The sequence below is a fragment of the Lytechinus variegatus genome, chromosome 15, assembly GCF_018143015.1.
Source record: "Lytechinus variegatus isolate NC3 chromosome 15, Lvar_3.0, whole genome shotgun sequence".
Lineage (NCBI taxonomy): Eukaryota > Metazoa > Echinodermata > Echinoidea > Temnopleuroida > Toxopneustidae > Lytechinus > Lytechinus variegatus.
The window spans coordinates 13,817,320-13,843,134 of NC_054754.1; the positions used below are offsets into that span (position 1 = coordinate 13,817,320).

Sequence of the window (25,815 nt, forward strand, 5' to 3'; positions counted from 1 at the left end):
TTGGCTTTACATGATCCTTGACCTTGATCATGTGACCTGAAACTCGCACAGGATATTAAGTGATACTTGATTACTCTTATGTCCAAGTTTCACGAGTCAGATCAATAAACTTTCAATGTTATGATGGCTATTCAACAGATACCCCCGATTCGGCCAAAGTTCATTGACCTTTGACCTTGGTCATGTGACCTAAAATGCGCACAGGATGTTCAGTGATACTTGATTACTCTTATGTCCAAGTTTTATGAACTAGACCAATATACTTTTAAAGTTATGATGGTAATTCAACAAACACCCCCACTTTGGCCACAGTTCATTGACCCTAGATGACCTTTGACCTTGGTCATGTGACCTGAAACTCAGGCAGAATGTTTAATAATACCTGATCGACCTTATGGCCAAGTTTCATGAACTAGGTGCATATACTTTCTAAGATATGTTGTCATTTAAAAAACTTAACCTTAGGTTAAGATTTGGTGACATTGATGCCGCTGTCGGAAAAGCGGTACCTATAGTCTCACTCTGCTATGCAGGTGAGACAAAAATCATTAATCAAGAAGAAAATATCACAAAACTCACTTATACGAAAATCCCACCGTGTTTTTTGAACACCATTTTGCTGCCTGATGTAGAAGGGGTCATAAAGCTACGATCTCAATTTATCATGCAAAAAAATAGTATTTCCTGTGACTCAATTTCTAAAATAAGTTCATATTATTATCTCATTATAGGATAATATGAAATTAAAGTGAATATAACTCCAAACTTCCAAGCAGTTGTGGGTTTTCCCTGCATTTAGAGATTTACTGCAGCCTCTGTTTAAAAAATTGAATAGGAATCGTTCGTCACTCTGCAGTCACTATTCCACACAGAGTGCGTATTTGCCATTAAACACCGCATGGGCGATGAGTGGTGTGCAGTTTTAAGACCTGCATAGCTTTTTCTAGGACCCCTACCATAAATATCTCACCTTTAACATTTTGAGCTTGAGTTTTTGTTTAAGTCTCCACAAAAACTTTGGTCCGTGAAGTTGGGTCACATTTTTTCAGAACTGATGTTTCCAATTTCCAGCACAGTGAGAATTCATCAATGGGAATAGAATTTTGAGATCGCACTACTGGCGAAGAGAAGGCTTGACCTAGATCTATTTCACATTATCATGATTTTTGTCAATTTCATACATGTAGTTTACAATCTTCAAGATCTTGCCGTTAATTTTGAGAATATTAGTACCGTAAGTAACGGTGTATTAACCGCACCTTTTTCTCGGCGGGGTAGAAGCAAAAGTCGGGGGTGCGGTTTATACACGGTGACGGGTCTGAGCCAGCCCGCCGTAACCCCTCCCGTACATGTACGATGTCTGCCAGTTCACAACACATCGAGTGGCCGGGCGTAGCCGCCCAGGCAATGTCGTTTAGAGGGGTATGAGCCGCGGGTAATGGGAAGCGATTGTTGCAATATTCATTAAATGTTGTCCATAACAAACGCACCCACCTTCATGACACTAATTTTGACTTTATTCTCAATTCAAAGTAGTGAAGTTCCCTGGCTAATTTAAAAGAGACGCCAAGCATACTCGGTAATATTTTGTCACCGCTGAGCGAGAGTTGAGTGAGCTTAGAGATTGCGTTGTAATGTGGTTGTAGTGCGACTTAAGCTGGCGCTATTCAAAGTCCCGTTTCGCGCCGGCGCCAGCTTGTTTTTTTTTCCTTCCTGTTTGCTTTTCATAAGATACCATGTAAACCACGCACGAGAGAGACGGCACGAAGCCGTAAAAAACAACTGTAAAAAATGCAAATTTCTTTGTTTCTTGAACCTTCCTATAATCCCGTATCCAAAATTCATGCTAAGACATCAAATTTCTGAAAGTGATTGTGAGATTGTGATGCAAGAAATGTGAATGTTTCTTCCTCCTACGCTGGGAAAGACACAGATCATAATTTGATAAGATGTACTGGCATGACTTGTACTGTATCGTAGTTTGCAATGTAATGGCAGTGCTGTGTGTGTACACTTACTGTGAGGTGAGCGAGTGTGTAAGTTGCCAATATTGGCGGGACCGTTCTTTCTTTCTAACATTTGTAGATGAATTGATCAAGAACAGCATATTTCTGCATACCGGTAATCTCTTTGGATACTTTGGAAATCTGAAAAACTTAGATTTTGTTTCTTCGTACCTCAAATATGCATGTAAATGTGAGAAGATTTTTTTTTTTTTTTTTTTTAGTCCAAAGTTGGGGGTGCGGTTAATACACGGGTGCGGTTAATACACCGTTAATTACGGTATTAGTTTTAGTATGGCAGTCAGTCCAAACTTCTTGGGTGTCCATACTTCGCGGACGGTCATTACCTAAAAAATAGCCAATATCCTTAAAACCTTACATCATCAACATGAAAAGCGACCTAAAATTACCCTCTGACGTAAGTTTCTTAAGGATGAGTTCAGTTACTTCAGTATTCATGAAAATATTTACAAAAGATCGGCAAATTTGTCACCGGTAGTGCCCGTTCCAAAGAATTCTGATATTCTCAACAAGCATCACGATATCTTAATTTTACAAGCACAAATCATCAAAAATGTGAATGTGGTACTGACCAATTTTATAGCTAGCAAAGCGGGAAAGGTCTTGACTGCAGATAAATCGAGGTGAGTTCGAGTCCCAACTAAGGTAAGCAACAGTAAACAAATGATAGAAAAATCTGAAGTATACAAACTGGAAGTCTCGACAATCTTTTGTTATTTTTGGTAGGGGGTGCATATGGAACTCTCCCATATTCAGGCGCGGATCCAGGAGGGGGACGAGCCGGCCCCGCCCCCCTATTTTTTTGACAACCTGCAGGAAAAAAGTGTACTCTTTAACTTGATAGAAAGTATGAAAAACAGAAAGAATAGTAATAAACAGTATCATACCCATGATGTGTAATTTACAGCCTCGTAACGGCCGGCCCGACCCCGAAAGGAAACAAGAAAAAGGTGAGAGGAAGAATTGGAAAATATATTTTATATCAAAAATTACGCTCGCGCATTCGGGCTCGCATTGCCTGTGTAATGAATCCCATTCAAGAGGATTAAATGGCACTTATATATCCAGTTCTGCAATCAATTTTCACACAATATTTTAGCTCACACATCAAGCTTTCATTATTTTGTTTGATTTGTGAGTTACCTATCCTCTTTGGAAATTCTTACCAAAATTTGTCGAAATGCTCCTTTATCATGTCAGTATATCAAAAAATTAAGCTAAAAAAATTAAACAATCCTAATTGAGTCCCTTTTCACGTTGTTTTTGTAAAATTTCGGCTCGCGCTACGCGCACGCATTGTTTAGCTGGATACTTATCTTTTTTCATGATTATAAAATCTCCTCAGAATCTTCAGGTCGAAGGACAAAAAATATCAAAGAACTTGAGCTCGCGCTTCGCGCTCGCATTATATATTTAGGCCACATGAGATACCTTATCTTGTTTATAACAATAAAACAACATACACTTAAAACTTTAGTCTTTAATAAGGACTACCCCCAGAACACCCCCCCCCCAAAAAAAATATCAGATTATAGCGGTCAATCCAGAAAAATGTTGATGAAAATATTTTCGGCCCCCCCTATTGGCGAAAGCTGGATCCGCCCCTGATATTGGATGTTATTCTTAATAAAATTAGGGAGACCACAAAATTTGGCCCAAAATTTTCTATTTGGCCCAAAATTTTCTATCTCAATTTCATCCAATCAACCACTTCTCTCGTCTAAGTTTAACTAGAGTAACACGCCCAAGATTCGACATGATAAGCCTTTTCTGCAATATTTTTTGTTCTGTAATTTCTTTTCACAAAATGATATTTGCCCCAATATTTGTTAAATATATTTATATTAAGCCTGAGTCATATCGATTATTTTGAAAACCGGTGTTCGACAGCTCTAATTCGATCGAACATCGATGCATCGAATATTGAAGGCGGGGAAAATTTAGTCTTTTGTTTTTGCGTCGATGCGCTTTGCTTATGCACTACGCACTGACGGTATGCGCTGGCGTTGGCCGGGTGAGCGTTGCACAAGCAGATTACAGCAAAGTTTGTTTGTATTTTCCATGATCACAAAACACACAAAAAAAGGCCGCGGACCAAAGCAGAATTCTTCCCAAAATATCTTTAACATAAATAACAATGATATTTGCAGATGTTAATGAAACAATAATAAAGACATGAATCACGCAGAGTCGATCCGAATGATTTTCGGTCAACTAGCATTCGCAGTCCATTCACCAGCCCCGTCCGCAGCTCCGTACACTCACTCTCCCGAAACGACAGGCGTGCTTGACGTCAGCGCCAGCAAACAAGTGCAATCAACGGAGAGCACTGTAACTTGCCTGAGATTGTGTAGTTGGATCCAAAATGAGCTCCAAATAAATTTATGGGAATAAATACGTAATTTTCTCTGGATGGTCATTTGAATTGCTATTCAATGCTGATATAACGATTGTGAGGAAAGATTGTGGAATATGAGTTATGACGATGTTCGAGAATTAATCCTGATAATGACAATCCAGTTTTTAGACGCAATTGAGCATGCGATCAAAATAAATACAAATGTTTTGAATCGAGCCCTAAATTCATCCAAATTATTACGATTTAACAAGATTTTATGGTCATACTAAGAATATTGATGATGTCAGCAAAGTATGTTATGTTCATATGGAAGAATTAATACTGGCCAGATTATTTCTATTGTTATTCCATCTCTGGACGTCTCCTCCATAGATCCAAGCTCTGAGAAAATAAGCACAATGCGCATGCGTGTTCGATGACGTATGACATATTTTCCCATTCACGAAATCAGAGCCCAAAGTTGGGCACAAACTAGCTTCAAATTGATGGGAAAAAAAATCAAACGCAATTTTCTCTGTTTTGTCATGTAAAATGTTATTATATGGTGATATTACGTACTTGTACAGAGTTTTTGCATGTAGACAATGTTCGAGAATCAACCCTGATGTGATGATTATTTTTTTTAGACAAGTGCAATAGCTCGAAGTCAAGTCGATCGTCATGAGATGTCCGCCATTGAAAATTGAAACGAAATACAAACGTTTCACATCAAGCTCTAAATTCATATTAATGATTATCATATGCAAATTAATTAACATAACCCTAAATCTCCCGGGGTATTTTGATTCTTGTCATTCCCGGGGGGGGGGCCATTATGGCCCCCCCTTAAGATCTCGGCCACCGATCGCGCGAGCGACGCAAAAATTTGCACGCTGGTAGTGTGCGATGTAATCTACAAGGCTGTATGGTAAAATTTTCCAAAATAATGAGATTTTATTTTATATGAATTAATTATGCTAATTTATGCATAAATCATACTTTTTGCTTTAATTCACTAAATAAAGCTCCTGGAATGCTAATTTTTGGTAAAATTTTCTTTGTAGCATTCTTAATTCGTAATTCAAAAAAACTTTGGTTTGGAAATAAATTTCTTATGTATTTTATTGTTTTATGAATTTCTTATGTATTTCTTTGTTTTTTTACTTTTTGTTTTTTATTGTTTTTTCAATGGAAATTGTTCCAGACATAATTCTGATCATAAACAAGGCAAAATTAATTAAGTTTAATCAGTAAAAGTAGAAATTATGAAACATTTATGAATTTTGGCTAAATACGCAATTTGCATTGGATTTGTACATGAAATCACGTTTATGAGCAATTTTGGGTCTGACATGCACTTGCATAATGTTGCGTAATGTCGTAACCGCGTACCCGGGCGTCACAAATTTGGTCTCAAAATTTGCGCGAGACTTGAATGTAAAAAGTCAGTGAGCTGCGAGGTGAAAAAATTTCGCGCAGCAGATATATCGCGAAAATTGTTGAGGGGGGCCATTATGGCCCCCCCCCCGGGAGTATTAGGGTTAAATTCAATGTTAAATATTACGATTAAATAATGTTCTATGGTCATGATATTAATATTGTTCATGAAAGCAAGATTTATTTTACGTTGATCGCGTCAATTTCCGGCCATTTTCTGGTTTGATTAAAGAACAGTACTGCGCATGCACGATCGATGGCCATGACTTCCATTCATGAATTCATCGTGCATAAATTATCTCAGCACGAGCAGACGAGTAAGACTCGAACTATGATCGAAATAAACTTCAAATTAATGGTGAATAGCATCATAATTACTCAATCGGTTTCATTTTGGGGGCAATAGAAATCAAGTAAGTAGTAGTAAATTTGGACATTACTGATATTTTGATGATTGATTGTGTAACGAAACCAAACGAATCGGCCGGCCGACGTATTTTTTTTTTCGATGCACCGATTTTGCAAAATATGCACCGGTGTTCGATGACATCGATCGAACATCGATTTTAAAATCGATTCGACTCAGGCTTAATTTGTATATTTTTAATTGCAATGTTAATTTTTTCATTCAATCTCAATAATTCATAAAATCTTGAAATGTATTACCATGTTTTACGGCCAAGATTCGACATCCCTCGGCCTTCATTCGACATGGCGCATCTCGCATTCAAAACTCAATGCGTGCAAGAGCCGCTTAATTGCGTTGCACCGCATGCGATGTGCAACCCGGAAGTGCCGCGGTCATTCGCTTCCACATTGCGATCGGAGCACATGTCGAACGAAGGCCTGCCGCACGCATGTCGTCAACTTGATGTCTGTGCAAATTTTTCCGTTGCCGCTGAAATTTTCTTTTTTGATTGGAAATTTGAAGATACGATACTAAATTTGCGAGAAAGCTTTTGCACTCGGAACAAAACCAAATATTTCTTCGTTTTTGGCGCAGTTTTCGGCAACCCCGCTTCTTAAATCTGAGCTAAGCCGCCTCGTGCTCTAGATATAATATGGCACATATTCTGGCATTTTAGAGGGAAAATTTCGACTTTTTAAAGATGAATTTTTTATTTAAAATGAGGACTTTCTGAAGGGAAGTGAGTGTCTTTGTAATATATTAAAATGTGTTTGGGGTGAGTTTTGGTGTTTGAGTGTGCAGGCTTGCAAAATAGATTTGCCATGTCGAATCTTGGCGCCGGTTGAATGAAGGGAGGGTTACTTAAGCTATTAAACTGTCTATATTCTTGATGAAAATAGTGCAAATAGGATCGGAATTTGAAAATCTATCAAATTTCATGGACAAATCGTGGTTTTGGGAACTACTCGTAGATTTGTGTACGCGCACTTGTGTAAAAAGTGAATGGAGGTGGAAATACTGTCTAGCCTCTAGCTAGGCTAGCTAGGGAACCGTGCGTGTGACTGAATAAGCGCTGCTGAACGTTGGTTCCCAAATCACGATAATGCCAATTTCATAATAATCCATGACCATGAATCATATTTTTGTAGTATGATGGTGGGCCCCAAGTCTGCGCACCTAACAATTTGAGTTAAGATTTAACATGAATTTCTTCTTATTTCACGAAATCTTTCAGTTAATAATGTTCCTTATATTATTATAAGTGTACCAAATTTTCATTAAAAAATTAAAGAAAATGTAGGATTTTCTTGAAAAAGCCTCGGGCAGTCATTTTCAGATTGAAAAAAAAAATTGGTACCCCATGTCTGCGCACTCATTCACTTTGCACACGATTCGGGGATTTTGTTGAGAAAGGCCGCATTTTGAGGCCGTCACATGAAATGCCCTGAATTCATTATTTTTCCATCATTTTGAGTCAGATTTTTTTTTATGAATACCTGTCTTTGTATTGCACGGTAAAGTTTGTGCTCGTTGCGTATCTTCTTTTACTAGAATCGCGCAGATACGCGAATGTGCAGACTTGGGAGACCACGCAGACATGTGGGAACTGACCATATTAATCATGATAATAATCAAATTAATTTCAAATGAATTCAGCCAATTGCTCGGCTCGGGCCGTGTCAATGCAATTTCATCTGTCTACATGTAGGATGGGGGGTGGGCCGGGGTGTCCGGACACTTTATATTTTTGAAGCCTTCTTTTTTGTCTTTGGATTAGATTAACATGATTAATTCAGTCATTTTGTATTTTGTTCTTTGTAATATTTCCTAACATTTTGTACTAAAAATTGCTGAAACTTAGCTTGTAAATTTTTCCAAATGACTTTCTAAAATTGATCGTCCGGACACACAACCCGTCCGGATACACAACAACTGGGTATACACCCACCCTCCACCCGCAGCTCTCCCGCAATGGGCCGTCCCTGCGCCTGCCGAGGTACCGTACCGGTACCACTACCACTACCAGTTGAGATACCGTGGCGTACATGTAGTCTTGTAAATAGTAAGCCCTAACAGTTGGGTTAGGGCTCGTTGTCATTACAAACACTAAGTGTATGTAATTCACTCACAGACCATACGACACGCTGGAAAATGAAATTAAAATTACCCAAACGCCACATTAGGCCTGCTCAGGCTCAAATCAGATTCGGCTTGCATCTGTTCATATTTGCTTCCTTCGTTTCAGCCGCCATTTTGATATTCTAATTTAGAGATTGTTGATTGGCTAGAAGTGACGTGGAAGTATTATGGTCGTATTAATGAAGAGCAGATTATATATAATCAATTATCTTGGGTCAATTTGATTATGTTTTAATCCAAAAATATATTAAATTGTATTCAGGTATTTTTAAAAAATAATTATTGAATTGAAGAGCATCCTTAATCAATAAATGTAGAAATAAAATTTAAACACCTTAAAACGGCCTTTTCCCCTCGAAGATCAGCCCTTAGCCGATGCTATCGAAAAAGACCCTGAAATCAGGGCAATATTTCAATAATGGTAATTTAGTTAGATGCAAACTGTAGTATTCATATGAATCGAAATTCAATGAAATATATGAATATCCTGCCTTGACCTGGCGATTGCAGTATTAAAGACGCGATTTGACTCGATTTTAATGAGCTTGTCTCCATGTAATATCCGTGTGTGCTACACGTTTTATGTATGTTCAAGTTGGTCGAGAGTGTGGTAGTGCAATTTGCCAGTCTGATAAATGATTTGCGTAGGATTATTGTTTTATCGAGCACGATCATGAGCGATATCTAGCATGTGTTGTCTGTTGTGACATGTTGACATTACTGGTTTTTTAAAAAATGTGACCCATTGCATTTCTGAATGGGTGACATGCAGAAATTGCATTTGTTAATTAGTGGTCGTTGAGGGCGCCCATCACAAGCTGGCCTTCTGGGTGAAATCATTAATTTCAATTACAGAGCAATTCTGACTGTCTGGAGACTTGTTTTGACTTTTGGCCCAAAAAATGCTTTGCTATAAAATAATTGCAGCTAATTGCTATTCAGCTACATTCCTGACCTTTTTTTTCTTGATGTGCTGACCTGGGTCAAAATCCCATTTGTTTTGTGTGTGGATGATGGGGAAGGTGGATTAGGCCTAGGCCCTGAATTTCTCCATATTTATTTTAATGAAATGCCTAGGTCTACTCAAAATGAAATCAACATTAACCCTCACAGTCACAGAACGGAACCAGCGTTTACCGGTCAATATGACCGGTAAAACATGTAAACGAACTTCCCCCGCTCATAGCGTAGCTGTAGTAAATCGTACAGGGCTGAGCTTGCTACCATTCGAAAGATTATTCATTCAGCTTTCTAGCCATACCAAATAAGGAAATAATCGGAAAACTTCGGCAACCATCGGAGAGTTTTTCTCCGACACACCAATGAGGAGTGCGCATCGATTCCGATCGATGATGACGTTGCATGCGTGTGCAAAATCACTGCATTCTCGTATGCATTATAGCCAGATTCGAAGACGACGTACGCCCCGAAAATTGCTCAGAATGGCTAATTACGAAAGGGATATCTCATCTGTATTGGATTCGGACGAAGATTTTAGTATATCTGACTCGTTATCGGAAGAAATTTTGTCAGATGTCAGTGAATTTAGTGAATTTTCACTCAACAAAGACAGGCCATCAACTTCGACTGCACGGACCAGCCGTAAGCGAAGTCGTGCAACTGACTGTGCGAGTGAGACATCACAGCCAGGTGGTTCAAAACGGTACGTATTTTGCCATTTTTTAGCTTCAAATTTTCAGTTTTTGAATTCCTGTTTCGATAATTCCGTGAAAAATTGTTATAACATGAATAATTTTGACATGTGATAATTTATATTGATGTTTTGAACCTAAATTCTATGAAAAACCGACACCGGAAGTGCCGTAAATTTAAATGCCTTTGACTTCCGGTTTGTTGCTTAGCTACATGTTTACGTTTGAATTTTGGTTTGATGCACATTTGGGTTGGAAATAAATGATTTCTAATTCCAGTCTCGTTTCTAATGTTTGAAATATATAATAATTTTATCCTATTCTTGATGATAATGTTATCGAATTATCAAATTATATATCAAACAGTACATAGACCCAACCCCAATTTGATTTACCCCCCCCCCCCCCAGCTTTGTTGGGAATAAATAGGGTCTAGGCCTATCTATAACGATCTAAAAAATATTTGCCACTGTTTTTATTTGTTTTTTTTGTAGGCCTGTAGCTTTTACTCTCCAATTATTTTTTATTCATCCACAGATTTGCATTTATAAATGCCAAAACATGTAAGGGTTATTTTCTTTTTGAGAAGAATGTTTTTTATTTTTAATTTTTTCCCCTTTTTTCTTTGTCGAAATCAGCTGACTTGTTTTAGACCTCTCTTTCTCTCTATAGATCAATTACATTTTATTATAATTATTTTTACTTCCTAGGTTATTTATCAAAATTTATTTTTCTGCTGCTCTAAATAAATCATGAAAAAATAACTGATAAAATTTATTTATTTTTACCTCAGAACCCGCAAGTCTACTTTGAAGTGTAAGGGATACGACGATAAGGACACCAAGGCACCAAGGACTAACTTCAATCCAAAGGAGAAAGCTGGCATCATTCTACAAAGCATCAGGACCCGAAGATCTGTCTCCACAATGACCAGGGCTATAGATTTTTTTTATCTATTTTTCACGACGGAAGTTCTACGGCAGCTGTGTGACTTTACGAATGAGTACGCGAGGCAGCATATCAACGATCGACAATCGTATGCTATGTCAAGTGGCGGGTGGAAGCCTGTTGTTGTGGAAGAGCTGGAAAAACTCTGTGGTCTCCTTATATACATGGGACTTTGTAGATTTCCTGATTTAGATTCTTATTATGGCACCAACCCTCCATATCATGGTGCTTGGGCACGGGCATTCTTATCCAGAGATAGGCTAAAGGGGATCCTTAGTTTTCTGAAAATCTCTGACCCAAACAATGAAGAAGAAACCGACCCATTGCGTAAAGTTAAATTTCTAATGAATCACATGAAGAAAGTATGTAAGGAACTTTATCATCCTCGGCAACATGTAAGCATTGATGAAAGAATGGTGAGGTCAAAAGGGCGTTTTGGGTTTATTCAATACATAAGGGACAAACCGACTAAATGGGGGTTCAAATTGTGGGTTCTCGCCGATTCAACGAACGCCTATACTTATGATTTTGATGTATACGTTGGACGTTCGAGGACAACAAAAAGTAAACATGGGTTAGGTTTTGATGTTGTAATGACTCTTTGTGAAGATCTTTTTAACCAGGGTTACAAATTATATATTGATAATTTTTACACATCCACACCATTGCTTAGGGCCTTGAAGGAAAAACAGATATATGCATGTGGTACAGTACGAGCGAACAGGAAGGGGTTCCCAAAAGAGTTCAAGGAAACAACTAAGGAATGGGACAAGAATGCAGAAAGGGGGGAAATGAGATGGACCAGGGATGATGATGTTGTAGTTAAACTGTTAGTGTAATGTCAACCTTCCATGCTGGGCATGATCAAACAACATGTAAAAGGAGTACGCGTAAGGATGGGGAGCATAAAAAGGTGGATGTAAAACAACCTTCTGCAATTGAGGACTACAATAAATACATGGGTGGTGTTGATCGATCTGATCAGCTGATAGGAAATTATAACATTCTTAGGAAAACTAATAAGTACTGGAAAACCCTGTTCTTTCATTTATTAGATATCGCTGTAGTTAACTCATACATCTTGTTCATGGAGATGAAAGAAAAACATGCGAAGGTTGAAGGGTACAAAAGGATAAAAGGGTATAGTCAAAGGCAATTTAGAGAAGAATTATTGATGCAGCTAGGTAACATAAAAAAAGGGGATCCAGTGCCATTATATAAACCAGCAGTAGCTCCTGTTCCTGAGGTTAGGGTAGATACAGATTTACCACAGCATCTTCCAGTAGATTGTCCAGAAGGTCATCGTAGGACTTGTAAAGTATGTTACATGAAGGGTGATAAGGGAAGCAGTAATGCAAAAAAATTATCTATAAAATGTTATAAATGTGGAATTTATCTATGTGTAAAGGGTAACTGTTTCTTTGAATTCCATACAAACCCAGAGTATTCATCTTTTCGCAAATAATCAACTTCCAGGTAGCAAACTTGTCAATGGTAAGCTGTCTCGCGAGGTAAGTAATGTAATTTATTTGTTTATATTTCAATATGATTATTATTTTTTATTTTTTGCCTTATAATCCAAGATGATCCATTCCTAAACACTTTTGAGTATTGTATATCAATCATGTAATTCTTTGTATTGCAGATAGCTGAGAAAATAAATGTTAATCAATTTATATCATATAATTTATAATATTAGTGCCTCGTCGTGTATGTCACTTCATTTCACATGTTTTGATTGTTGATTTCTAATTCTATTGTTATCATTAATTTCTTGGCAAAAAAGCCACAAGAAAATTATAAAGATGTGAAGAAACATTTCCTATATTTCATATAACTACCTTAAAAAATTTGTAATACTTTTCAGGGATGGAAATTACTCATAACAAGAATTTCTTATGTATTTCTTTGTTTTCCGGATATAAATATTCATGACATTTTAGCATATAATTTGCATATGGAATAATCCTTTGATGATTAGAAACAGGAAATTGAATCATTTCCATTCCCTGTTGTTGTGTCTGCAAGAACATTGCACATACAAGTATGAAAAGGGGCCAAATATGTATCTTTATTGCTAGAGTTCATATTTATATAAAATTCATGTAAATTAACGATTTTCAATAATAATTGTTTTTACATATTAATTAGGGTTCAGAATCTGATTTTTTTTTATTGATATTATTTTGTGATACACATATTCATAATAAATGAAGTTTTATGACTATACCATGAGGATAAATGTATGAAATAGTGATTCAAAAATCAAATTTATTATTTTTTCAATGTTTTCATGTACAAATATGAATATTAATGAGCGTAGAATTAGCATAAATTAATATCAAATTTATGAAAAAAATACATCAAAATAATTTTTGAAGTTTGACCTTTAATTTGATACATTGTACATGAATATCGGTCAATAAATGGTGAATGTATAATGGATTGAAAATGTGCTGTCATTTGTCCTGTTTATTGTCCTGAAAAGTACCAGTTCTTTAAGGGTTAAACAATGTCTTTCCCTGAAAAGGAAATTATGCCCAACATTTAAACAAATGTTAATGTTCATTGTCTACTTCAAGTTTCATGAATTTTAATTGCAATATTTTTTTTTTTCTAACTCACAGCTGAGAAAAAAAAATCCCTGTTTTCTATTTTCTTATGTTTTTTAAAATGTTTTTCTGTTCCTTTTCAATTGAGCCAAACTAAACTTAAGTTTAACATAGTCTTTTTGTAGTAGGGCCTAAAATGTAGCCCAAAACAAATGAGCAGATGTTTTGGTTTAGACTAGACTGCACATGAAGTCCTGTGTTATAACTTATACTTATAGCCTTGGTTAGTTGTACCATAAAACAAAACATCGGACACTTGGCATCATTGGACCAAAATAAAATACAATCATTGAATCAAATAAAAATCTTGTGTAGAGTATCTGCTGGTATGCGGGCGCTTAAAGATAAATTCCAGTTTTGGTAACGATCTCAAAATGACTTTTGACAAAATCTAATATAATGACCACCCAAATGTCTGTTAAAACAAAAAATATGTGCCAAAGGATTCTGGAAGAAATTGTGCTGAGAAATAGACAAAATAAGTGCAGATTCAGTCACTTCCGTCGGGGCTTTATTTTTTTTTATTCCAGCAATGATAATACACTGTCCCACGTGTGCCTATCTGTGTTAGTGATCTCCAGTGTGAACATTTTTCAGCGTAGATTTCAAGATTTCACAAAGTGCAGTTTATTTAACTGTGCCAGATCTAGATCCTCAATATTCTGACAATTAAACCTGGTTTTAAAGACTTTCTCATGAAATCAGTGTTTACTTCAACTATTGACATTTCTCTTTAAATTGGGTTTTTCTCATCCTGTAATTATTTTGCACAAACCATGTAATCCATACATATGTAAAAAGGACTGATGGTACTAGGGTAAAGTTCCCAAACATCGAACGGTACTTCCAACGTCCAAATATCGGACGAAAATTACTTCAACACCCTCCCCATATTACAGGGACGCACTGGCAGGGGACTTGCATGCATAAGATACATGAACATACCTGCTGTTGCACTGCACACACATAGATCCAAGTTACTGCTCAAAAAAATATTCCAGTTGTTAAATCAAGGGATAAAATCCATGATTTTGACTTCCAATGAGTCTGATGACCCTCTCTAATTATGAGTAATCAATCTCGGTGGCGATATTTCTGGCAGAAATCACTATCCCCTTGCAAATTTTTTTTGGGGTCATCGATCGTTTTGAGTCCATTCGCAAGGGTCAGAAGTCAAAATCATGGATTTTACCCTTGGAATAAGTTATGAGCAGTAACCTGGATCTACTGTGTGTGCAGTTCAATGGCAGGTATGTTGAATGTATCTCATGCGTGCAAGTCCCCAGCCAGTGCTGGTCCCTCCGTCCCTCCTATTGTGGGTTTGGAACCATCCGATGTTTGTTTTACTATTTTTTTTGCATTTTTTTTTTCAGTTTTATCGCACTTTAAGTATAATTTAGTGTCCTTTGTCAAAAGCATGCATTTGTAACAAGGTTTTTTAACATGATGAAATAAGCATTATTGTGCACACCAAATCTACACAGTTCATTGTTTTGTTGTACCATGGTACAATTATATTGAAGCCTCTTTGAGAAAAGAGGCCTTAAAGACTAATTTGTTTGTTAATTTTGACCATATGGGGGGGCTACCTTAGTTGGAGGCACGTTTAAGAGATCTAGGGCAAGAAAATTCAAGGGCCTCTTTTTATATAAGATTAGAAAAAGCTGGAATGCCAACCAGAAATAAAGATTGAGATTGTGTTTAAATTGCCTTATCCCATGGATTTGTTCTATTGGAAAATGAGTTTCTGCTTGGCACAAATTTCTCACTTCATAATGACAATTAGGCAAAGCTGTAATGTAAAAGAATGAGGAAAAATACTAGGTCATGGTACCATCCAAAACAGGGTTAAATTTCATTAGCATTATGGAAATTATATTGATAAAATTGACATTCAAAGATGAGTCTACTCCCAGCAATAAGTAGATTGCAATAGGTTAGATTGGATAATTAAGGTATTTCAAGTTTAAATGACAATGAAATGCTTGTATTAGATAGAGCATTGCTACACAAAGTAGGAGTGTACCATTATTAGACTATATGAGAAATGTGAAAAATTACCTGAATTTTAAAAATTGTTTACTTTTCTGCATTGATCAAATTCCTCTTGATTTGGGGAAATGGACTTTGATTTCTTTTCATATTGTTTCTTACAAATTGTCTAAAATTTTCTACTACATTATTTCATTATTAATGTACCATTATTAGACTATATGAGAAATGTGAAAAATTACCTGAATTTTAAAAATTGTTTACTTTTCTGCATTGATCAAATTCCTCTTGATTTGGGGAAATGGACTTTGATTTCTTTTCATATTGTTTCTTACAAATTGTCTAAAATTTTCTACTACATTATTTCATGCACAGGGGTTCGTGAAAGTTGTGAAGAACAAAGCGTACTTCAAGCGGTACCAGGTCAAGTTCAGGCGTCGCCGTGAAGGCAGGACCGACTACCAGGCTCGCCGCTTCTTAGTTGTACAAGACAAGAACAAGTACAACACCCCCAAGTATCGCATGATTGTTCGCTTCACCAACAAGAATATCACATGTCAGGTACACATAGCATGTTTTAACCCTAAATGAACCCTCCCCCCCCTCATTATTTTCTGCGATCATTCCGCCGCACGAAACTTTTTTACCGTGCCACTCACAGAGTTTATACTTTTAAGTCTCGCACATCTTTTGAGACCAAATTTACGACACCTGGGTACGCGGTTCCGAAATAACGCAACATTTCCTAAGTGCATGTCAGACCAAAATTGTTCCAAAACCTGATTTTGTGTACAAAGTCAATGCAAATTGAGTTTTCTCATCTTATTCATAAAAATATGATTATTTTTACTCTAAACAGCTGAAATCGATTGGTTTTTGTCTCACCTGCGAAGCAAAGTGAGACTATAGGCGCCGCTTTTCCGACGACGGCGGCGGCGTCAACATCAAATCTTAACCTGAGGTTAAGTTTTTGAAATGATGTCATAACTTAGAAAGTATATGGACCTAGTTCATAAAACTTGGCCATAAGGTTAATCAAGTATTACTGAACATCCATTAGAGTTTCATGTCACATGACCAAGGTCAAAGGTCATTTAGGGTCAATGAACTTAGACCATGTTGGAGGAATCAACATCGAAATCTTAACCTGAGGTTAAGTTTTTGAAATGTCATCATAACTTAGAAAATATATGGACCTAGTTCATGAAACTTGGACATAAGGTTAATCAAGTATCACTGAACATCCTGCATGAGTTTCACGTCACATGACCAAGGTCAAAGGTCATTTAGGGTCAATGAACTTTGGCCGAATTGGGGATATCTGTTGAATTCCCATCATAACTTTGAAAGTTTATGGATCTGATTAATGAAACTTGGACATAATAGTAATCAAGCATCACTGAACATTTTGTGCAAGTTTCAGGTCTCATGATTAAGGTCAAAGGTCATTTAGGGTCAATGAACTTTGGCCGAATCGGGGGTATCTGTTGAATTACCATCATAACTTTGAAAGTTTATTGGTCTAGTTCATTGAACTTGGACATTAGAGTAATCAAGTATCACTGAACATCCTGTGCTCATTTCAGGTCACATGACCAAGGTCAAAGGTCAATGAACTTTGGCCGAATTGGGTGTATCTGTTGAATTACCATCATAACTTTGAATGTTTATGGATCTGATTCATGAAACTTGTACATAAGAGTAATCAAGTATCACTGAACATCCTGTGCGAGTTTCAGGTCACATGATCAAGGTCAAAGGTCATGTAAGGTCAATGAACTTTGGCCATGTTGGGGTTTTTTGTTGAATAACCATCATATCTCTGTAAGTTTATTGGTCTAGTTCATAAAAAGTGGTCTAGTTCATTAAACTTGGACATAAGAGTAACCATGTATCACTGAACATCTTGTGCGAGTTAGAGTAGTATTCATAGTCAGCACTGCTGCTATATTGAACCGCGTGACGCAGGTGAGACGGCCAGAGGCATTCCACTTGTTAGCATATTTATGCTTCAAAAAGGTTGTGCAATAAATCTGGTGAAAAAAACAAAGAAAAACAAAAGGCAGGCAGTTTTTTAAACATTTATTTTCAGAGGCTACTTTTCACAACAAGATTGCCTAAATTGCAATCTTGGATTTAAGCTTGAAATAAAAATGCAGTGAAATGGGAATTTCCGGGGCTCTTTTTGAGCATTGCGGGGTTGAAACTGCCCTGAGCCCCTATGTAATTTTTTTTTGTTGCCTTGCTACCCTATTTTGATAGTATGAAAATCATTTACTTTGCCTTTAAATATGTACTATGACCAAAGTTACATCCACTGTTTCTCTGCAAACCAATTTTTTCTTTTTTACCAGCTTTCCTCCTTCCACATAATTTTATGCAAAGAGTTTATGGTTTGAAGAAATAAGACTGCGCTAATCCTTAACCTCAACTTTTATGAGGTACTTTAGGTTGCATGTTACAGAGGTAGATTATATGTAATGTATGTTCTAGTGTAGAAAATTGTGTTTGACCTGGGGGGTGTTTCACAAAGATTTAAGTATGACTTAGAGTCGAACTTAAATACCGAGTTACGTACGGTATTGAAGGCTTGATCGTATTGGTCAGATTGTGTCTTGAGGACGGCGCACTACTGGGTATTTATCAATAAAATCGCGCGTTGCATTTTGTGTATGTGTCGGCATTTAAGTGCGACATAAGTCATACTTAAATCTTTGTGAAACGCCCCCTGGACAATATTTTAGCATTCAGAAGGCAAATTCATAATAGGCGAACTATTTTCTTATATATCATCTACTCAATATCATTTACCCATTGAAGTTTCAATTCATATCTTACAGCTCTATCAGCCACTCTGCTTTTTTATTTATTTTTGCTATGTTTGGCTTCAGTCAACTGATTGAAAGGAGCTTTATAAGATTTTAGAATTAATACTTGCAAAAATATACCCCTTGATGAAATGCCATGAAAAAATAGATATGATTTAGAATGGTAACTGGATTCATGCACTAAGAAAATCAAGCTCTTTCGTTTTTTCTGCTGGACTGTTTTTTTTTTACTCTTGTACGCTCTTTTTCCTTGGATCATAGATTCATGATATAATATCCCTAAGTTCTGACTCGCAGTGATTTCTTATAAATGCAAGGACTAATTGTCCTGTCATCGCATCTCAATTTGCTCCAAATTGATACATTTTTGTGTGTTTTGCTTAGAATTCCAGAATTTTGTTGAGCTTTTCTCTTATGACCCAAAAAATACTAATCAAGTTTGGTCAAAATTCAATCCCTGTAATGAAGCTCCCATCAGCATTTTTCAAAGGGTTTAGTTGGAAGTTGGTGAACCCATAAAGTGGGTTTGAATTCATAATTGCTTTGTAGCTTGTGTAAAAAGTTAAACTTTTCGCTGTTTGCTGTTTCTATTACAGATAGCGTACGCCAAGTTGGAGGGAGACATGATTGTATGCGCTGCATACGCTCATGAACTCCCCCGCTATGGTGTCAAGGTCGGGCTGACCAACTATGCTGCAGCGTACTGCACAGGACTGCTCCTGGCTCGCAGGGTAAGTAGCTGTTCTTTACCCCATCGGAAATATGACCAAGGCAATAATTAACTACTTATAGTTTTCTGTAAGCACCACATTTTAACTCTACAAAATCTGTGGTCAAATCCTCTCCAATTGTGTTAGATGCTTAAGCTGATAAAACAAAAGTATGTGCAATTGATATGTTAGTCTGTTGACTTTTAGTTGTACCTTTTCACGAAATGATATTGAAAACCTACCCACTCTGAAACGTAGGAAATATTTTTACAGAATTGAGTCTGCCATGAATTGTATCTTGTTCCATTGAACAGATTCTGAAGAAGTTCAACTTGGACAGTATCTACGAGGGTCAGACGGAGCCAGATGGTGATGACTACTTGGTAGAGTCAGAGGAGGGCAAGGCCGGTGCCTTCCGGTGCTTCTTGGACGTTGGTCTTGCCAGAACCAGCACCGGTGCCAAGGTGTTTGGAGCACTCAAAGGTGCCGTTGACGGTGGTCTGGAGATCCCTCACAGGTAAGGTATACATGAAGTCCATTGACATTTATCTTGGCAATACGTGCATGTTGGTTTGCTCTCTTCCCTTTGTATGCTGGCCTTTGTTTGTTACAAAACTTATTTGCCAGCAAGGCAGGCAACACATTGAGGTGGAATAGGGAATTAAGAGGGAATGGCCAAGGAAATTGAAAGTCACTTATTGCAGGTCCTCTTGCTAATATTAATACAAGTAAGGTCACAAGGCCACTTAAAAATTCTTTTGGAAAAAAAGATCTCTTAAGGCCACCACACACCTTACGATTGGTCTGCGATCCGATTTCAGAATAAAATGTAGAATTTGATGCTAATATTGAGACTTGGAATGTCTTACTGTGTAATGTTCTAAATCATCATACGAATACCTGTGTTCAAATCTGTGACTGTGCTATCATCCTTAGAATAAAAGCGAATTTAATATCTAGTTGTAATGACGTCATAGCAGTCGTACGATTGCCTTCGATTTTAAACTAATTTGGCCTTTACTCTAAAATAAAGGCTTGTAATCTTTCAAAATGGTTATATTAGTATTCTTTCAATTTTAACCTCAAATAAAATGATATGTTCGATTCAATTTTTCAGAAAATGAGCAAAATGCAATTTGTTCCAAAATCGGATCGCGAACAGTCGTAAGGTGTGAGGTGGCCTTTACAGTCTTATTAACATGGATGAATGAATGGAATTCTAAGTCAAAGTAATAAAATTATTATACTTCAAATAGAAAACAAATATTGTACTCAGTCAGCTGCTAGCCATAGCCCCCCCCCCCCCCCATCGAGGTATTGCGAGAATAGGGTTTCTTGTAAGCAGCTTATGATATTTGAGAACTTGTTAGATGCCAAGTACACCCATTGATGAGATGCCAAAAAATAGCTGGAATTACCGTATGATAATTACTGATTCAAGCTTGGCGGCTGAGGGTGACTTAAAACATGATTGAAATTGAACAAGATAGGAAAATGCTAAAATACCCATCCTACATAATCCTTGCATGAGTGTAATATTTGCAGAAATCAAGGCAATTTCATGACAAGATTATACTGGTACATGTAAAGATTGCTATGGTCTCAATATTTGACCGAGGCATAGTTACTAATCAATTATAATATCTGAGAACAGCTTATGGATAAACCGTACCAAGGTCTGCAGGGCCAAGTAAGGAACATCCATCACAAAGATTTAAGTATGACTTTACAGTCACACTTACATGCCGACACGTACTACATGATATGCAACACACAATCTTATTGATCAATAAGCAGTTGTGCGCGTCCGTTTCACATGATCAGACCAATGCGGTCATGCCTTTTATACCACATGCAACTAGACATTTAAGTGTGTCTCTAAGTTTTATCTTTGTAAAATACCCTCCTGGGGAGTGTTTCATCAACATTTTCATCCGACAAGTTGTCAGATCTGACATCTTTCTCTGATGTTGATTGGCTGAGAGGAACTGTTACTATGGTAACTGTCGGATATAATGGGACTTGTCAGATAAAACGTCCGACAAGTCCTTTCATGAAACACGGCCCTGATGTGAAGTAGAGCACAGAGAAACTGATCTCTATTGACAATTTCATCATCTTTGTGTTGTCACCTTCATAGCAACAAGCGCTTCCCAGGTTACGACTCAGAGAGCAGTGAGTTCAGTGCAGAGGTCCACAGGAAGTACATCTTTGGCGGTCACGTAGCTGACTACATGAAAGAACTTCAAGAAGAAGATGACGAGGCTTACAAACGTCAGTTCTCCCAGTTCATCAAAAATGACATCACACCTGATACAGTAAGTTCCTTACCCATCAATGTCTATGCTTTATTTATATCCAGGTTCATATCGGAGACATACAGTGGTGCTCAAAATTTATTGAACATCAGAAAATGAGTTCTACCATGTTTTAGATGTTTAATTGTGAAGTCAGGTGATAAAATATTACACATTCAGTAAAGTTTTTTTCGCTGCTTTCGCCAAACATTGTAGTGTTGTCTACATTCAACTCTGCATGAAGGAGTGCATTTTGTGGTTGGATTCATTTTCGAGCACAACTGTAGATGTTTTTAAACAATCTTGGTCTTTGGAAGAAGGTCCTGAAGATTGGCTGCTTACTTTTTGAAGAAAAAAAAATAAAAAACCATGATGGATTGAATTGAGAAAGAAGTTGTGGAGGTGTTGGCTAATAGCAGGGATGTAGTTAGGTTCGGCCTCAAGGCCAAATCTTGCCGGCCTCTGCCTGAGTCACATGTACAAAATCTATGTGAAAAGGTGTATTAATAATAATAATAGGCATTTATATAGCGCCATCTATCTAGAAATATTCTATTCCGAGGCGCGTTGTTATTACCCCGGCTTTAGCTCGAGCTGCCTTTCAGCGCTCATGCATTCAAGGAATTAATCCTACCGGGTACCCATTCACCTCACCTGGGTCGAGTGCAGCACAATGTGGATAAATTTCTTACTGAAGGAAATTACGCCATGGCTGGGATTCAAACCCACGACCCTCTGTTTCAAAGTCAGAAGACTTATCCACTGGGCCACAACGCTCCATTAGCCTTGTGACTAAAAACTTAACAGCCTCAACTACATCTCTGGCTAATAGTCTATCCATCTGTTGTTGAATTTTTTGTGATCAATCTTCGAAGTAGTGCCATCAGTGACTCCGATAGGATATTTCTTTCCAACACTTCTTTGTGATTTGTCTGATGCACACTCCTGCTGGAGAGGATGCTAGTAGTTACAAAATTACAAGCTTTGTTTTTATCCTGTGAATTTCACTTTCAAAGTGATAAAGATGTGACCCCCACTTGATGAAATCCACCCTGTGATGATATGCCAATAAATAGCTGGAATTACCGTATGAACTATACTGATTCAAACTTGGCAGCTGAGGGTTCTTAGGATGTATCTCTAGTGATGCTTGAGATAGAATAGGCTGTCTCTTTTCTGAATGAATAAACGTTTTCAAATGTTAGCAATGTTATTGACATGTTCATTTAAGAGGTGTTTTCTTTTTGGCCAAAAATGTTACATTGGAATTATCTGCATGTGAAATTGGCAAATGAAAGCATATATGCGAAGTTTATAGCTTGTACAGATTTGTAGATATGAAATGTATAATAAGCCCTTTGTTACAATAGAGATGAATATGAAGAATGTGAATTCCAAGGCGATAGACTAAAATATGCATGTGTGTAACATAGGTTATTTTCAGATTGTGAATTGTATCCTCTGACTTTTACTCTCAGATTGAAGCTATGTACAAGAAGGCCCACGAAGCCATCAGGGCCGATCCTGAGGCCAAGCCAAAGAAGGATTTTGCTGGAAAGACCAAAAGGTGAGCTTTAATTAGACTGAAAAGAAACTGGGGAAAAAGGTGGGGAAGGGAAAGAAGGTACTGTAAAATCTCTTGAAGTTGCCTTTATTGCTATTCTGTGTGTTATCCACCTTGTGATGAGATGCCAAAAAATAGCTGGAATTACCGTATGATATTTACTGATTCAAGCTTGGCGGCTGAAGGTGTTTGTTCATCGAGTGCCATTCCTGTAACTTTTGCAAGAATCTATGGAAAATTTATATTGTAGTTCAATACAGTGTTTAACAGGTTAAATAATTTTAGAGCTGGGATACACATTTTCTGCCATCATCTTGATGGAAATGCTTTCATGAATTGATAAAATGTACATTTTAATATTAGAAGTAAAGAGTAAAGGCCAGGTCACATTTTGAGCGTTGTTGGAGTGGTCGTGCAGCGGTAGGGAGAGGGGGTCGAATTTCTCTCACAAAATTGGGGGGAAAATCCAGCAAAAAAACAAACACTCGAAAATGGTGAATGGTAGCAAGCGGTGATGATTTTTTCTCTCTGCTCCACGACCGCTCCAACAACGCTTGGGCGGTGTGACCAAACCTTTATATGTTGAGATACAAGTGCATATAACATTTAATATGTGTATTTAATTCAGATAATGTCATGATGATTTATTTTTATCGTAATTCTTGATTTGTTGCTTCAGATGGAACCGTGCCAAGCTCACCCTGGCCCAACGCAGGGACCGCGTCCGGCAGAAGAAAGCATCCTTCCTTTACGCCAACCAGTCTCACGACTAAGTCATCAACTCATCCTCCTCCCCCTCACATCCTCCAATATCAAGTACTTCGATTCCGGAATGAACAATGAACATGAACTTCACATGAAAATACTCTTTTTGGACAATATCACTGGGGCTCGTAGATACTGGCCAACAATGAATGAATGAATGAAATAATGGACTCGTTTATGACAGAAGTGATAACATCGGCAACTGGCATTGGGCCGGTATAAAGTGGCTAATAAAATATTGATGACTTGTATTTAAAACCGTGTGTGCTGTGTTTTTATTAGGTATTGGTAGAAATGGTTGAATATTTGTCAATGCAGTGAATGTGATCATGATAAAGGAAGGCAAAGCACTGTGATTCGTTAAAAAAGTATGTGGTTGCAAAATTACACACCATTATGTAAGTGCATGTCAGACCCCAAATTGCTCAAAAATTTCATGTGATTTCATGTACAAATCTAATGCAAATTGTGTATTTAACCAAAATTCATAAATGTATCATTTCTACTTTTACCGATCAAACTTCATTCATTTTGCCTTGTTTATGATCAAAATTAGGTCTGGAATGATTTCCATCTAAAAAACAAAAAGTAAAAAACAAAGAAATACATAAGAAATTTAAAAACAATGTTAAAAAATCGGTCTTGGTACCAGAATTTTTTCATTCACAATTGTTAGGAATGCTATAAAGAATATTTTCACCAAAAAATAGCATTCTAGGAGCTTTATTTCGTGAATCAGAGCAAAATATATGAATTCAGTGAAATTTACCAATGCAACTGCATAGATTACGTCATTCTCTACCATCATGCAACATGCAAATTTTCATTGCGATTGCTCAATACGCGGCTGAGATCTTAAGGGGGGGCCATAATGCTCCCCCCACCCCCCCCCCCCGGTCGGTAATGACAAGAATCAAAATACCTCGAGAGATTCATGGTTAAAAATGTCACAACTTTTCTTATTCTACATCTGATTTTGTTAAAATCTTAGTGTTATGCTTGGACTTTTCTCTTTATATTCACATCAACTTTTTGTTGGAGACTTGTTCTTTAAGTATAGTTGATCAGGATCTTAACCCTAAAAGAGTCGGGTTATTTGGACCCATGTCACAGCGGGAGAGGGGCGGTTTCCGCACCCCCCCTTCCCCATTGAGATCTCGGCCTTCGATCGTGCGAGTGTGGTAGTGTACAATATAATTAATCTACAAGGCTGTGTGGTTAATTTTTTGAAATAAGATTTTTAATGTAATGAATTAATTATGCTAATTCATGACAAAACATTTTGCTCTAATCAACTATTATACTGCCTCAAAACTGCTAACTTCTTATTGACAGACTTAGTAGGATCCCAATCAAATTTCCTTTGACAAATATTTGGTACCTCAAATTTTTTTATGTATTTTATTGTTTTTTTAATTTCTTATGTATTTCTTTTTGTTTTTTATTGTTTTTTCAATGGAAATTGTTGCGGACTTAACTTCGATCATAAAAAGACAATCAAATTTAATCAGTTAAAGTAGAAATAATGATGAATTTTTGCCAAATACACAATTTGCAATGGATTTGTACATGAATTCACGTTTTTGAGCAGTTTTGGGTCTGACATGCACTTACATGTTTCATAATCGCATACCAGGGAATCGCAAATTTGATCTAAAAATCTAAAAAGTTGCGCGAGGTTAGAAAGTAAAATCAGCGAGCGGCATGGTCGAAAGAATTTCGCGAAACGGATTTGTCATTAAGAATGTAGAGAGGGGGTGGAATCCGCCCCCCCCCCCCCCGCGGTCTTTTAGGGTTAAATTGAAAATTTTTTGGGCCTTCGTTGAAAAGAGGAAATTCTTTATTTTACGCACAAATGAAATTATACTGGCATTTAGGAAAAATAAACCATGCAGCCTTGTAGAATTCATCACACACTACCCCTGTGCAAATTTTATTGGTGCTTGCGTTTTCAGTGGCCGGGATGTGGGGGGGGGGGGGGGGGGCAGAAGCTCTTGCCCCAACATTGCATGACTATCATGCAGGTCCAAAAATAATTTTAAAGAATTTGTAAGACTTGAAAGAAAAAAAAGTTACTGAAATATGGCATGAGCTTCTTGT

General features: G+C 37.2%; 2 protein-coding genes across 3 annotated transcripts in view; one reads left to right on the plus strand and one right to left on the minus strand.

The window, feature by feature from the left end:
* The window catches only part of LOC121428934 (coiled-coil domain-containing protein 18-like), a 47,782-nt gene extending 39,297 nt beyond the window's left edge, over window positions 1-8,485 (minus strand). Inside the window, exon 1 of one of the 2 annotated variants that reach the window (XM_041625824.1) lies at window positions 8,376-8,485. The gene's annotated coding sequence lies outside the window, so the exon portion shown is untranslated. Of the gene's footprint in view, window positions 1-2,596; window positions 2,621-8,375 lie in introns of those variants that run through there. The other variant, XM_041625825.1, reaches the window with a different exon arrangement.
* A 200-nt stretch (window positions 8,486-8,685) lies between these two features.
* LOC121428937 (60S ribosomal protein L5-like) lies at window positions 8,686-23,966 on the plus strand. The gene is made up of 7 exons (XM_041625828.1): window positions 8,686-8,768; window positions 15,927-16,112; window positions 18,976-19,110; window positions 19,404-19,606; window positions 21,230-21,407; window positions 22,865-22,953; window positions 23,630-23,966. Exons 1-7 carry the CDS (start codon window positions 8,766-8,768, stop codon window positions 23,721-23,723), a joined length of 888 nt encoding a protein of 295 aa, XP_041481762.1. The 5' UTR covers window positions 8,686-8,765; the 3' UTR covers window positions 23,724-23,966.
* The last annotated feature ends 1,849 nt before the right edge of the window (window positions 23,967-25,815 follow it).

Excerpts from the sequence above, each read along its gene's own strand:
- LOC121428937 (XM_041625828.1), top strand. Across the intron at positions 16,113-18,975 it reads ACAAGAATATCACATGTCAG|ATAGCGTACGCCAAGTTGGA; the intron begins GTACACATAGCA and ends TTTCTATTACAG. Across the intron at positions 21,408-22,864 it reads ATGACATCACACCTGATACA|ATTGAAGCTATGTACAAGAA; the intron begins GTAAGTTCCTTA and ends TTTTACTCTCAG.